The following is a 14,378-nucleotide window of genomic DNA, read 5'->3' as shown; positions in this document are numbered from 1 at the left end:
ACGACACTGGGACACACAGGTACGACACTGAGCCACCAGGTACGACACTGGGACACACAGGTGGTAACAGACGACGATCATAAGGCTGAGGAAGAACTCACACAACAGCTGCTTCCTCACAGATGGGAATAAAAACCGAACAACCAGACAATGGGATTGCTGTTGGTAAGTGCCTTTGTTGTTGTTGTTAGGTGTCGTCGGATCGGACCCTCATAGGGACCCTCTGCGCCTTTGAGTTGGTTCCAATTCATAGTGACTGTATAAGGTTTCCAAGGCTTTAAATCTTCGAGGGAGCGGAAAGCCTCATCTTTCTCCTGAAGAGTGGCTGGTGGGCTTGAACCTCGGACCTTGTGGTTTGTAGTCCAGTGCTTACCGTATGGAGCCACCAGGAAAGTGTTTCCCTTTGAGGAAGTGGGAGGGAGATGGATGAGGGGACACAGGGGTCTCTGGACTGCTGGGTGGGGTACAGGCTGTGGATGTGGTGATAATTCTCTGAACTGCACTCCAATGAGGAGCCATGGTGGCCGAGGGCAGAGCTGATTGACAGCCTTGGAAACTGTATGGGGCTATTGTGCTCTGTCCTACAGTCTCTGTGAGTCCGAACCCAATTGAGGACTGTGACTTGGACTGCAGTCTCTAGAGAAGCAAAACCCGTGAGGTGTATGTCGGTGTGTATCAAGGAAATGGCTCACACAGTTAGCGGGGGATGAGTCCCAAGTCTGAGGTCAGATGAACCAAGATCAGCAGGCAGGTTGAGCAGGCAAGATGGCAGGCTGCTGACAACACCCAGGATCAACAGGCAGTAGAGCAGGCTACTGGCTTCAGTTCAAAGAGCTGGAGGTCAGATGATGAGTCACATGCAGTTTCCAGACCAGCAGAAAGAAAACAAGCTTTACCTGAGAGTCCCATGTATTGGAAGCAGGTCACACTCCTGAGAAAACTTCCTTTTCATTAACTGATGTGATCGCATTATATTAGTTCTCATCATAGAAGGGATCACATCGTATTAGATCTCATCACGGAAGCGATCGCATTGTACTAGATCTCATCACGGAAGCGATGGCAGCGTGTTAGATCTCATCATGAGGGATCACTATGCCTCAACTGCTGAACCACAGAGAATCCTGGCCCAGCCAAGCTGACATGAAACCTCAACTTTCAGATGACAAGGGACCTGTGAGTGTAATGTGCAAAAACAGAGCAAGAACAAGTAAAAGGAAGGCATAGGGGGATTTGATAGTTGTCTCCGCAGGTGTTTCCTTGGGACCTCTAAGTCCCTGACCTTACCCAGGGTACGATGTAGGCTCAGTGTAGGGTCTCTGCTGTGAAACCAGGCAGCCAGCCCAGGTTTAGGAACTGGGGTGTTAGGTGATGTGCTCCCTCTTCCCAACATCTGGCCATGTGCTAGGCTCTACAGATCCTGGCGTTTGGTTTGGTTCTCATTTAACAAGGAAAGCATTGCCACCTGATCTACATGCAAAGAACAGGAACAGAGCTAGGAGTATCAGAACCCAGGTGTCACAGCAAGGGTGGTGGTGGTGAGATCCCAGAGTTGAGAGATTCCCCCAGACCACTCACCAGGAGCTCAGAGCAGCCAGCTTGAAGGGTGGGGCCATGGCACTGTGTTGAGGGTCACAGTATGGCCACAGCTCGGCTGCTGCCTCATGGGACCCTTCTACCCGGGTGGAATGGTACTGGGATCCCCCACATCCAGTGTTCAGGACAGGCTCGTTCTGGGGTGGAGTCTCTTCTCAGAGTCACAGAGAACACAGCCTGCCTCCTCACCTGGAAACAGTAGCATATCGGAGGCCTGAATCCCTGCAGTGCGTCATAACTGTACCATCTGTCTTAAAGAACCTTCCTGCCTGTCCCTCCCCAAGTTCAAGGTGAGTGCCCATTACAGCCCCAAAGTGCTCATGGGCCAAGCTTCTGTTTGTTGATTGTTGGGAGCAAAGCCGGTGCCGCTCCCTAAATACCCTGCTGAGCTGGCTTCTGGGAGATGCCAGGAGCCACAGGCCTTTGTTTTGCTCTGATGTGAGTGAAGCCTCCTGTTTGCACTGCAGTTCACCTCTCTGAAGATGGCTGTGGGGCTAGTGGGCCAGCGGCCAGTGGACATGTACCTGACATGCACCAGTGACCAGGGTCACACAGTGAGCCCTTCCACGCTGTGTGATCACTCAGGGGGCTCCAGGTGTGCTGGGTCCATCCGAGCGTGGACCAATGCATCAGTGATCCCTTCATCCTGTGGCTTCAAAGATTGTTCCCTCCCTTCCCTGAGGTCCCCCTCCCAGCCCTTCTCAGGTGCCTGCACTGAAGTGTGTCCCCCCAGTAGGGTTGTAAATCCTACGGGTTAGCCTGTGGCTACAACCCCATTTGGGAAGGGCTGGTCTTATGTTACAGAATCAGGATTAGTGTTGTGGTTGTAGTTAGGTGTCATCCAGTTGGTACCGACTCATGGCAGCCCTTTGTACAACAGAACGAGACACTGCCCGATCCTGGGCCAACCTCACAATTGTTGCCATGCTTGAACCCATTGATGCTGCCACTTGGCCAATCCATCTCGCTGGGGGTCTTCCTCTTTTTCATTTGCTCAGCATACAGGTTGAATAAGTATGCTGAAAGAATACAACCTTGTCTCACACCTTTCTTAATTTTAAACCATTCAGTGTTCCTATGTTCTGTTCAAACAACTGCCTCTTGGTCCATGTACACATTCCTCATGAGCACAATTAAGTGTTCCGGAATATTCATACTTCGCAATGTTGTCCATAGCTTGTCATGAGCCACAAAACTGAAAGCCTTTGTGTAGTCAATAAAGCACAGGTAAACATCTTTCTGATAGTCTGCTTTCAGCCAAGATCCATCAGACATCAGCAATGAGATCCCTTGTTCCACAGCCTCTTCTGAATCTGGCTTGAACCTCTGGAAGTTATTTGTCAATGTATGCTTGCAACCATTTCTGTATTATCTTTAGTAAAACTTTACTTGCATGGGATATCAAAGATATTGTCTGATGATTTCCACATTCCATTGGGTCACCTCTCTTTGGAATGGGCACAAATATGGACCTCTTCCAATCAGTTGGCCAGATAGTCGTCTTCCAAAAATTTTTGGCATATATGAGCGAGTGCCTTCTATGCCATCTCATTTTCTTGAAAGATTTCAATTTTTATTCCATCAATTTTTGGGGCCTCGTTCTTTGCCAATTCCTTCAGTGCACCTTGGGCTTCTTCCTTCAGTATCATTGGCTCTTGATCATATGCTACCTCTTGAAACAGTTGAACATCAGCCATTTCCTTTTGGTACTGTGACTCTGTGTAATCCTTCCATCTTCTTTTGATGTTTTCTTCATCATTCAATAATTTGCCCAGAGAATCCTTCAATAACCAGAGTCGAGGCTTGGATCTTTTCTTCAGTTCCCCCAGCTTGAGAAATACCCAGCATGTTCTTCCTTTTTGGTTTTCTGACTCCAGATCTTTGCACATTTTGTTGTAATATTTGAGTTTGTCTCTTCAAGCTGACCTTTGAAATTTTCTGTTCAGCTTTTGTACGTCCTCATTTCTTCCATTTGCTTTAGCATCTCTACACTGGAGAGCAAAATTCAGAGTCTCTTCTCACATGCATTTTGGTCTTTTCCTTCTTTCTTGTCTTCTTAATGACTTTTTGCTTTCTTCCTGTATGATGTTCTTGATGTCATCCCACAACTCTTCTGGTCTTCAGTCTTTAGTATTTGATGTGTCAGATCTGTTCTTCAGATGATCCCCAAATTTCAGGTGGGATATAGTCAAGGTCATATTTTGACTCTCGTGGACTTGTTTTCATTTTCTTCAGCTTCAGTTTGAATATGCATTTGTGTTGTGTTTGCAATTGAGCAATTGATTGTGTGTTCCACAATCTGTCCCTGGCCTTGTTTTGACTGATGATATATAGTTTTTCCATCGTCTGTGTATTCCATCTGGAGAGGTCCATGTATATAGTCGTCTGTTGTGCTGTATAAAGAAGGTATTAGAAATGAACAAATCATTGATTTTTCAGAATTTTATCATGTGATATCCAACATCATTTCTATCACCAAGGCCATATTTTCCAATTACTGATCCTTCCTCTTTGTTCCCAACCTTTGCATTTCAATCACCAATAATGATCAATACATCTTGATTGCATGTTTGACCAAAATTAGATTGAAGAAGTTTGTAGAATTCTTCTGTTTCATCCTCATTGGCTTTAGTAGTTGGTGCGTAAATTTGAATAATAGTGCTATTAACTGGGCTTCCCTGTAGGCGCATGGATATTATTTTATCACAGACAATATTGTACCTCATGAATGATCTGGATATGTTCTTTTTGACGATGAACGCAACACCATTCCTCTTCATTTTGTCATTCCCAGCATAGTAAACCATGTGGTTGTCAGATTCAAAATGGCCAATACCAGTCCATTTCAGCTCACTAATGCCTAAGATATCAATGTTTATGCGTTCCATTTCATTTTTGACAATTTCCAATTTTCCTAGATTCATACTTCGTACATTCCATGTTCCGATTTTCAATGGATGTTTACAGCTGTTTCTCTTCATTTGGAGTTGCATCCCATCAGCAAATGATGGCTTTTCTCCCACAGGCTTTACTCCATTCGCGTTATCACGGTCAAGTCTACTTTGAGGAGGCAGCTCTTCCCCAGTTGTATTTTGAGTGCCTTCCAACCTGAGGGGCTCATTTTCCGGCACCGTATCTGACAGTGTTTCTTCTCTATTCATAAGGTTTTCTGTGACTAAATATTCGAAGCAGTTCATCACTCCTTTCTAGTCTGTCTTTGTCTGGAAGCTCATCTGAAACCTGTTCACTATGGGTGACCCTGCTGGTATTTAAAATCTGGTGGCATAGCTTTCAGAATCACAGCAACTCACAAGCCCCCACAGTATGATAAACTGACAGGCAAGTGGTGGAGGGTTAGTGTAGAGGGCACTTTAAGTCAATTTCTTCTGAGATATAAAAGAGATTAAATAAGCAAACAAGAAACAGAGATCCGGGAAGGGTGCTATCAAACGACATGAACATAAGCCACGGAGAAGAGATTCAGGGAGACAAGACTTCCTCCGGGGCAGACAGACAGCAAAAGCCTTTTCCCAGAGTCTGCGCCCTGAAGTTGGACTTGTAACTTCCTTAACTGTGAGAAAATATACTTCATTCAAAAATAGTTTCAGCAGTGTATCAACAGGGAACTGCCATACACATGCTGGATTCAGAAGAGGAACGGATTGAGAGATATCATTGCTGAGATCAGATGGATCTTGGCTGAAAGCAGAAGATACCAGAAAGAGGTTTACCTGTGTTTTACTGACTATGCAGAGGCATTCGACTATGTGGATCAGAACAAACTATGGATAACATTGTGAGGAATGGGAATTCCAGAACCTACGTGCAGACCCTATACGCAGACCAAGAACAGAACAAGGGGTACTGACTAGCTTAAAACAGGAAATGTTTGTACCATCATCCTTTGCCCTTATTTATTCAATCTGTCTGCTGAGCAAATAATCCGAGAAGCTGGATTATATGAAGAAGAACGTGGCATCAGGATTGGAGAAGACTCATTAACAACCTGCAATGTGCAGATGATACAACCTTGCTTGCTGAAGACAAATTGACTTGATTAAGATAAAAGTTTACAGCCTTCAGTATGGATCATACTTTAACATAAAGAAAAAAAAAATCTTTACAGTTAGACCAATGAATATCAGGATTAATAGAGAAAAGATAGAAGTTTCCAAGGAAGTCATTTTATTTGGACCCACAACCAGTGCACATGGAAGCAGCCGTCAAGAAATCAAATGCATACGGTTTACAAGGAGAGGCTGGTGTGTTTGAACCGATGACTTTGCAGTTAGCAGTCTGGTGCTTCTCCAACAGTGTCGCACCAGGACTCCATTGTCACAAAAGATGCTTAAAAATGTTTGTTTGGTCATTCCAACAGCTGGTTTATTTTAATATGAGGATGAGTTATATTTTTCTTTTTTGTCTTGCTTTGTTTAGTAGTTTGGGGTGAATCTTAGACATTGTAAATGATGCAGTTTAGATTCTGGATTCTGTTTTATTCTCAAGAGTACTGGGTTTCCATTTTGACAGGAAACTACCTTGGCTGAACTCAAACTCTGAACTCTGCTTTCCCTGTGTGTTGGGGCAGCAATGGGCTGCTGGAATCTGTGGTGGGCATGCCCAGTTCACGGTCAGGCAGAATTTATGCAGAATTGGGGCTTTCACTCCATTACTTTCTCCTCTCTTGGATTTTCCTTCTTCATGTCCAGCTGCTGAGGAAAGGTGAGGCTGTCTCTTCTGTAAACATTATAGCCGCAGGGACCCTGACAAGCAGCCATGAAAACTATGGGTTTGGTTTGGGGTGTGATTCCTCAGTGGGGTCTGGTCCCTTTGTGGAGTCTTGGTGGGCTGCTAGCTAGAAGGTCTGTGGTTCAAACCCACCAACGACTCTGGGAGGAGATGAGGCCGTCTGTGTCTGTAAAGACTCAGACACCCTAGGGAGCAACTCTCCCCTGCCCTGCAGGGTCACCGTGAGTGGGAGTGGACTCGAGGGCATCGAGCTTGTTTGGTTTTCATTTAGTTACCCTGAACTTGGTTCTCTGGTTCCTTAATCCAGGAAGATCAGGATTTCTCTCTGGGTCGTAACCACCTAGCCTAGGCCAAGTGGGACTTGTGCACAGGCAGAAAAGTGTTTAGAACAAGCAGGAAACTCAGACAGCGTTATTTCTGTCTTCCAGGTGCCAACACCCCTACATTTCTGCTGTGTTTTGATTACTCTCCAGTACCTTTGTTGTTGTTGTGAAATGCCATCAAGTTGGTTCCGACTCATAGCATCCCTGTACAGGGTTTCCAAGGAGCAGCTGGTGAGTTTGAACCACCGACTTTGCAGTCAAGTGCTTATCCTACAGCACCACACTCTGGTACCTTTAGATTGTTGGTTTTTATGTTTTCTGTTCCCTCAGGTCCCTTGGGGAAGTTGCAGCCCAGAGGCCCCCCTGAGAGCCAGACCACAGGTGACCCCCGGTGATCAACACACATCTGCCCGGGAAGGGACTCTATATCTCTTACTAAGCTTACAGAGCCCCAGGGTTAAAGGCAGAGAGAAGAGAAGACACAGGGGTATGGTCCTGGCAGACCTCAGCCTGCTCCTGGCACCTGTGTGCCCTCTGAGCCCACCTGTCCCTGGTGTCCCAGAAGGTCAGGAGCTGGTTGTGTGGGAAACTTGTCTTTGGTTCTACACATGGTATGGTCTCAGCAGGCCCTTCAGGAGAACGCACTGACATTACAGGTAAGAACGTGCCCAGGTGGTTCTGCGTCCCAGTCTAGGGCTTCATTGTTCCCGTGTCCTTAACGCCCTCTCCCACCCTCTCCCCAACTCCTTGAGAGCTGAGCTGGCTGGAACCCTGGCATTTGGCCTTCACTTTTGTCCACAGCTGCTTCCTTCTCCCTGGGCAGAGCCAGGACTGTCCCGCACAGCCACGTTGGGTGTCTTCTGGCAGCAGAGATGTTCGGGAGTAACAAGGAGTGCTCTGATGAGCCAGCACTGACCCTATGTGTTCTCCCTGACCCCTGACCCCATGTGTTCTACCTGACCCCTGACCCCATGTGTTCTCCCTGACCCCATGTGTTCTCCCTGATCCCTAGCCTCATCTGTTCTCCCTGACCCCTGACCCCATGTGTTTCCCTGACCCCATCTGTTCTCCCTGATCCCTGACCCCATCTCTTCTCCCTGACCCCTAGCCTCATCTATTCTCCCTGACCCCGACCCCATGTATTCTCCCTGACCCCTGACCCCATGTGTTCTCCCTGACCCCTGACCCCATGTGTTCTCCCTGACCCCTGGCCCCATCTGTTCTCCCTGAGCCCTGGCCCCATCTGTTCTCCCTGACCCCTGGCTCCTGCAACCACTAATCCCGTCTCTGTTTGCACAGTTTTGTCATTTCATGAATGCCACACACATCGACTGGCGGACACAAGACTGCCACTCCCTGTTCAGTGCAGCCCTCCAACAGCCCCCCAGGAGTGGGCATGGCAGCATTCACCCTGTGTGCTTAGTCTTGTCCTCCAGTTTGGACACAGTAGCTGGGCCATCTGGCCACTCACTGAAGGACATAGGGTCACTTCCACGTTTGGACTGTTATGAACATATGTGACATTTTTGTGGGAATAAAATTTTCTTTTGGGGAGATAAATGCCAAGTGCCGGCAACCCGCACCCCCAGGGATTCACCAAAATGGGACATGTGATGGGGGCGTGGGTTCTTGCCCCACTACAGATCCTACTGATACGCTTCCTAGAAGAACAAAAATTTAGGAGGAGAGAGCCAGGCTCTCAGTCGGTTATGGGCTCAGCCTCATGGCTCTGAGACTGTATATGCAGAGACCTCCAGAAGGGACAGGTTCTGAGGACAAAGGTGAAAGAGGAGGACTCCAAGGACAGTCTTCACTGGGCCTGCTTTATCTTGTAACTTGCAAGTGAGACCTTATTAGGAAATAGGGTATTTGTAGTTGTACACTCCAGGGAAAACCATCCTGGAGGAGGTAGCCCCAAATCCAATGACAGTTGTCCTTACAAAGAGACAGACCGAGGAAGGATTACTCTGTGGCTGCAGAAGTGGAAGAGCAAGGAGGGTCCCCAGCTAGAGTTTCCGGGGCTGGCAGAGGGTAAATGTGTAGCATTAAGGGTCTCTGCTCTGACGGCAGGCAGCTTGCCCAGGTCTGGAGTTCACATGTCTGAACTCCATGCCCTCCTGCCCACGTGCCTCCAGGGGGGTGGGGGTGTGCATTCTGGGTCTGGGACACCGGACCAGGTCCAGCCCTTCCAGCTTCCTACTCACAAACCCCAGTGCCCACCCCCACGCCCGGTGCCGCCTCTCCCCACCCTCGCCCAGTACCTCTGAGCTGCTCACGTACTGGAAGGGATCCTGGGCTGCTCCTCTAATGAGGGTAGCTGCAGATATCTGGGGGTGGGGCAGTGGGAGTGGAAGGCACTCAGGCTGGGCTGTGAGGTTTCCCGCTTCGCCCCAGACCATCAGAAACCGTGTGCAGATGGGTGGGCCTGAGCCAGGTATTTGCACGAGAACTCAAAGTTGAGAGACCCACCTTCAGTTTCCAGGTTGATGATGCTGTCTGGGCCAAGGCCATACTTTCGGCATGTTTTCAGAAATCTATCCAGGAAGACTTGACTCAGGTGGTGGACCCGTCCTGGGATAGACAGCAAAAGGCTGAGCTCCTCATCTTGCTGGCTTGGCTGTGGCGGAGTAAGAAGCTTCTGGCCACACCTTGGGGCCATGGCAAGACCACCACCCAGTGAAGGAGTGGCCTTTCATAGCGCCGGCTGGCCCTTCAAGCAGGGGTCCAGCCATAGAGCCCTGGGAATCAGGTAGGAGGACTATAGAGGCTGCAGAGGTCAGGGAGGGGGATCATAGATGGAGGAGGAGTTAGGGATGGGTACTCTGGGGGGGGGGAGTCAGGGGGGAAATTGTAGACCCCAGGGGGTCAGGGAGGGTACAAGAGATGGGAGGGAGGATCAGAGAGCATTTCATAGACCCCAGAGGTCAGAGAGGGAAACTTCAGACAGAGCGGGGAGTCAGGGCAGGTTTGGTAGATCTTGGGATTAGGGAGGTGGATTGTAGACCCCAGGGGGTCAGGAAAGGTCCCATAGATCAGGAGTTGAGAGAGAGGTACTGTAGGTGCCAGGGTCCAGGGAGGTTCTGTAGCTGAACGTTTTGGGGAGAATTACTTAGCCCAGAGGGAATGGGAGAGGGAGGGTTTTATAGAGTTGGGGGTCAAGGAGGGGTGTTGTTGATGGCGGGGGTGTGGGGGTGGGGACTGTAGACCCGGGGCGTCAGGACGGTACCATAGAGCGCCAACACACGTGTCTCGGTGGTGTCCTTGATGTTGTGCAGGTAGAGGATGATGTATATCTTGTAATCGGTCTCTAGGATGAGCACCGTGCTCTTCCCGTCATCTGCAAGATACCCCGTTCAATGCTGCTGGCCACTCTTGCCTGCTGTGGGGCCTGGCACAGAGGGGCCGACTTTGTGAACACAGCGAAGGCTGTGTGGGTGAGGGTCCAGGGGCAGGCGGCAGCATTGTGGCTCCCCCTGTGTCATCTGCTTACCCGATCGATACTCACTCCCCCTAGGATGAACACCTGGCTTGCTTCCTGGGTCAGACGCCCCAGGGTCCCTGTGAAGCCCCTCCATCAGCACTCAGTGGGCAGATAGGAGACAGGTGGGCGTGAGAAAGTCTCACTTACATTCAATGGTGCACATGCCGCTTCTCTGCGTTTGCTTGCAGACCATCACTGCTGTCTCACACTGCCCCTGCAACCTGGAGTGGAGTCCAGGTCTCCCAGAGTCCAAGCACCCACTCTCTTCTACCCCTCACTATGGTCTCATCCATTTAATAAGGAAGACATTAGCCAGAACCAATACCGGCTCACTTGACCCAGACCCTCTGCTCTCCCCTCTGCTCCCCAGTTTGTCTCTCCCTGCCCCGACCTCCCAGGATTCCCCTTGTCAACTCACAGGAAGTCGAAACTGAATGTCAGGCTTCCATTCTCTAAACGTTCAATTGTTTTAAGGATGGCGTGCATGTCCCCTTTGTGTTGGATGCGACTCAGATTGCTGGAGGCCATGGCCATGGGGTACCAGGCACCCAAAACCTGGGGGCAGACACTCCAGTGAGTGGAGGGGCCATTGGCCCATCAGACCACTCAGGCTGACAGCCTTGTTGGAGGTCAGGCCCCCAGGGAGGAGGACACAGCTGGCCTGGTCCCAGACGCACCTTGTCCATGTCGTAGTGACTGCGCACCACTGCATATGGATCAAACTGCTGGGCAGTCGCCAGACTCAGGCCCAGGCTCAGCAGGAACGGCAGCAGGGCCATCGTTGCTCGGGGTGGTGGTGTGGGACCCTCAGGCCTCACCTTTATCCTCCTCTGGGTCTGTGGTTTGGGGCCTCCCTGCAGGACCAGTATCCGGCCATAGTCACCTCCCCCACCTTGCGCTTCAGGAACACAGCCAAGACTGCCGATGGCTGGGCCATGGAGCTCATCTGCACTGAGGGCCCCTAAAGGGATGGCTGAGCATATGGGCAGTGAGCACTGGGCACTCATGCAGTCTCTGACCCTCAGTGCTGGGCAATAGTCTGTGCAGGGAAGGACAGTCCCTGCCCCTTATCCTCGCCTGGCTCCCTGCCCACTCTGCCACCTTAGTGTCATCTTGTCTGGGAGTATCTGGCCTTTAGTGTGGGACAAGCTCCAAGCCTCCTGGAAGAATCATTGATCTGGAGGACAGGAGGTGACAGCAGAGAGGCCACGGGGGGAGAGGTGGTGGGCGCGGGCCAGGAAAGGACAGGGGAAGGGAGGAAGTAGCGCCTGGCTCCCAGCGTGCGGGGGTGGGAGCTGGTACTTGGAGGCGCCCATCCGTGCCACTCTATGTGCCCATGGTGGGCTGGTTGGTCAGGCAGCTTCCTCAAGGCGGGGGTGGGGGGACAAAGTGGGCTCTTCTCAGAAAGTTCCAGAGTCGTCCAGGTCCTATTAGCGGAAACCACAAACGCCCAACAAGCCCCATGGGTGCAGAGCAGAGCTGGGCTGCGTGGTGTTTCAGTGATTGATTTTGCCATGATCAATTCCACAGCAGCAGCTGCCGGGAGTATATTCCCAGGTCCTTCTTCCAAGGTGCCCCTGGGCCAGCTAGACCCACATGGGGCTCAGCAGGCTCTAAGTCATTTTCCAAGATTTAAGTCAAGTATTCCTTCTAGGAGATGTTTCCCTCTGGAATTTCTGAGAAGAAGAGTGTTAGTCAAGTTAGGAATTAATTGAATTTTCTTTCTGAAAGAGTTTTGTCTTCAGCGCATCACACTGTAGTTGAGATTCTGTTCATTCGGTTTAAATTCTCATGGACGTTAGACCTTCTGGAGCATTGGAGGCTGGATGAACCCATGCAACTGTTACCCTAAGATAATCTTGAAACCGTAAACCAATACTATCACCTGGGATTTAAGATGTATTCTTAAAACCAAACAATTGCTGATCTTAACTGGTCATGAATGTCTGCTTTGAGCATTGTGTTCTTGTAAGAGTGATCTATGTGGCATCAGTGGAGTCCTGATGTGGCACTGTAGGATAAGCATGGGACTGCTAACCACAAGGTTGGCAGTTCAAACTCACCACTGTTCCTCAGAAACCCTAGACAGAGTGGCAATAACTCATATATGAGAGGGTTTCAAAAGCTTTGTGGAGAAATTCTATTACCTTTTCATGGTACTTTTCCACAATCTTTTTGAAACTCCCTAATAATTGTCTCCTCCAAATAAAATGTCTTAAAAAAATGTGGTTAAGGTATGACTTGGACATCAAGTGGCCATCAGGCGGCAGTCTAGTCTGTATCCATCATTGTTATTAGGTGCTGTCCAGATGGTTCCAGTTCAGAATGACCCTACAGACACAGCAGAATGAAACTCAGTCCTAGCGCTGCTTAACAGACCTCCTACAAGGGGGTGCTTTCAAAGACCAGAAAGAGATCTTCTCATCATCCTGAAGGCTAGGGGCCTGAATCTGGGCTCTCCCCATCTGTGAACCTCGCTCCTAGTTCCTGGTGACAAGTGGCAATCTTTGGTGTTCCTAGGCATTCTTTGATACTGTCTTCTCCCTGTGCCGCTCTCTCTGCTTCCTTTGTCTCTGTCTCTCTCTGTGTGTCTCTGTCTCTCCCTGTGTCTCTGTCTCTCTCTGTGTGTCTCTGTCTCTCCCTGTGTGTTTCTGTGTCTCCTCTGTTCTTTCTATGTCTCAGGTGGGATTCTGTCTGGGATCTAGCCTACTCTGACATGACCCCATTCACATAAAAATGTTGTTGTTGTTGTTGTTAAGTGCCCTTGAGTCGGTTCCGACCCATAGCAACCCTGTATAGGGTTTTCAAGGAAAGACTGATGAGCTTGAACCACCGACCTTGTGGTTTAAGCCTACTTTGCAGTCCAGTGCATTAACCCACAGCGGCACACCAGAACCCCCTATTTTCAAACCTCCTATTTTTAGGGATCACAATTCAATCTGTATAGCAGTGGGTACCTCCAAATTCATGTATAAAATCAACAGTCTGCCTCTGAATCAATACAATAAGATCTTTTTCGTAACAACAGTCAAAAGTATGCTAAAAACGAGCTATCTATGGCTAAAAGCGTCAGTTCAGTACATACGAGTCTGCACTCAACACAACCACAACCACAATGCAGCAGGGTAGCTGATGAAACTCGTCATCAGTTCCCCTAGACCTGGTGATCAACAAGGAAGAGCTCCACGAATCATGTGTGTGTGTGTGTGTGTGGCTTTGTCTGTGTAGGGAAAAGGAGAAACTATGATTATTCACAGCACCCTGGATGGTCTCAAAACAATTAAATAGATGGAAAGGAGCCACCATGATGATCCTATTCACACGACCTGGTCTCCTAGCAGAAGTAATCTGAAATCTTTATACCCACCTCTACCTCTCCCTTTTCCTCTACCACCTCCCCCTCTGTCATGATGTCTGTATATCTGTTCTTAATCCATATCTAGGGTTGTTGTTGTGTGCCGTCCAATTGGTTCTGACCCATAACGACCCTGTATCAGTGGGTGGTGAGTTTGAACCACCGACCTTGCAGTTCAAACAGACTTTGCAGTCCAGTGCATTAACCCGCAGCGCCTCACTAGGACTCCACATCTATGGTGGACTACAGAGATGGCCACAGTTGTCCACTGGTCCTGTGTTTACACTCCTTAACAATATGACTTTGCCACTCCTCCCACCAGCAGGGGGAGCCTCTCTCACCTCTCATGATCCACCTCCAGGAACTTTGGCTCCCTCTGCCCTTCCCCTTGGGATGCTCTCAAACTGCCCAGAGAAACAGCCCACACTAGCTGCTGGGTGATGAGTGAGGGATGGTCCAGTAGTCCCCATCCTCCCCGCTGCCAACCAGCCTCCACCAGCAGGTGGGTGAAGCCATGGTTGCTGAATACACATGTGGGAGCCAGGTATGTGGGTGAGACCGCTGTAGCTTAATACGTATGTGGAAGCCCAGCCAGTACCCAGATGAGTTCAGTCCAAATTGCTAAGCACCAGACTCATGAGCTCAGTACATAGAGTTGCTTTAGGCTGCTAAGCTTTGAGTTTAATTGTTATGCGGCAGAGCTAAATGTATATATATACATTTAGCCCAAGGTGCATTGAAGGAATTGGCAAAGAACAAGGCACCAGGAATTGATGGAATAAAAATTGAAATCTTTCAAGAAGGTGAGGCGGCACAAGAGGCACTCACTCATCTCTGCCAAGAAATTCGGAAGACAACTATTTGGCCGACAGAT

At 49.3% G+C, this 14,378-nt stretch overlaps 1 protein-coding gene across 1 annotated transcript; it reads right to left on the bottom strand.

Moving 5' to 3' along the window:
• Positions 1–9,823: 9,823 nt before the first annotated feature.
• LCN9 (lipocalin 9) lies at positions 9,824–10,928 on the bottom strand. The gene is made up of 4 exons (XM_006863808.1): positions 10,827–10,928; positions 10,568–10,704; positions 10,297–10,370; positions 9,824–10,005 (listed from the first exon to the last, which is right to left on the bottom strand). Exons 1-4 carry the CDS (start codon positions 10,926–10,928, stop codon positions 9,824–9,826), a joined length of 495 nt encoding a protein of 164 aa, XP_006863870.1.
• Positions 10,929–14,378: the final 3,450 nt, after the last annotated feature.

Source organism: Chrysochloris asiatica, unplaced genomic scaffold (assembly GCF_000296735.1).
Source record: "Chrysochloris asiatica unplaced genomic scaffold, ChrAsi1.0 scaffold00056, whole genome shotgun sequence".
Taxonomy (NCBI): Eukaryota; Metazoa; Chordata; class Mammalia; order Afrosoricida; family Chrysochloridae; genus Chrysochloris; species Chrysochloris asiatica.
This window is presented reverse-complemented; position numbering and strand designations above follow the sequence as displayed.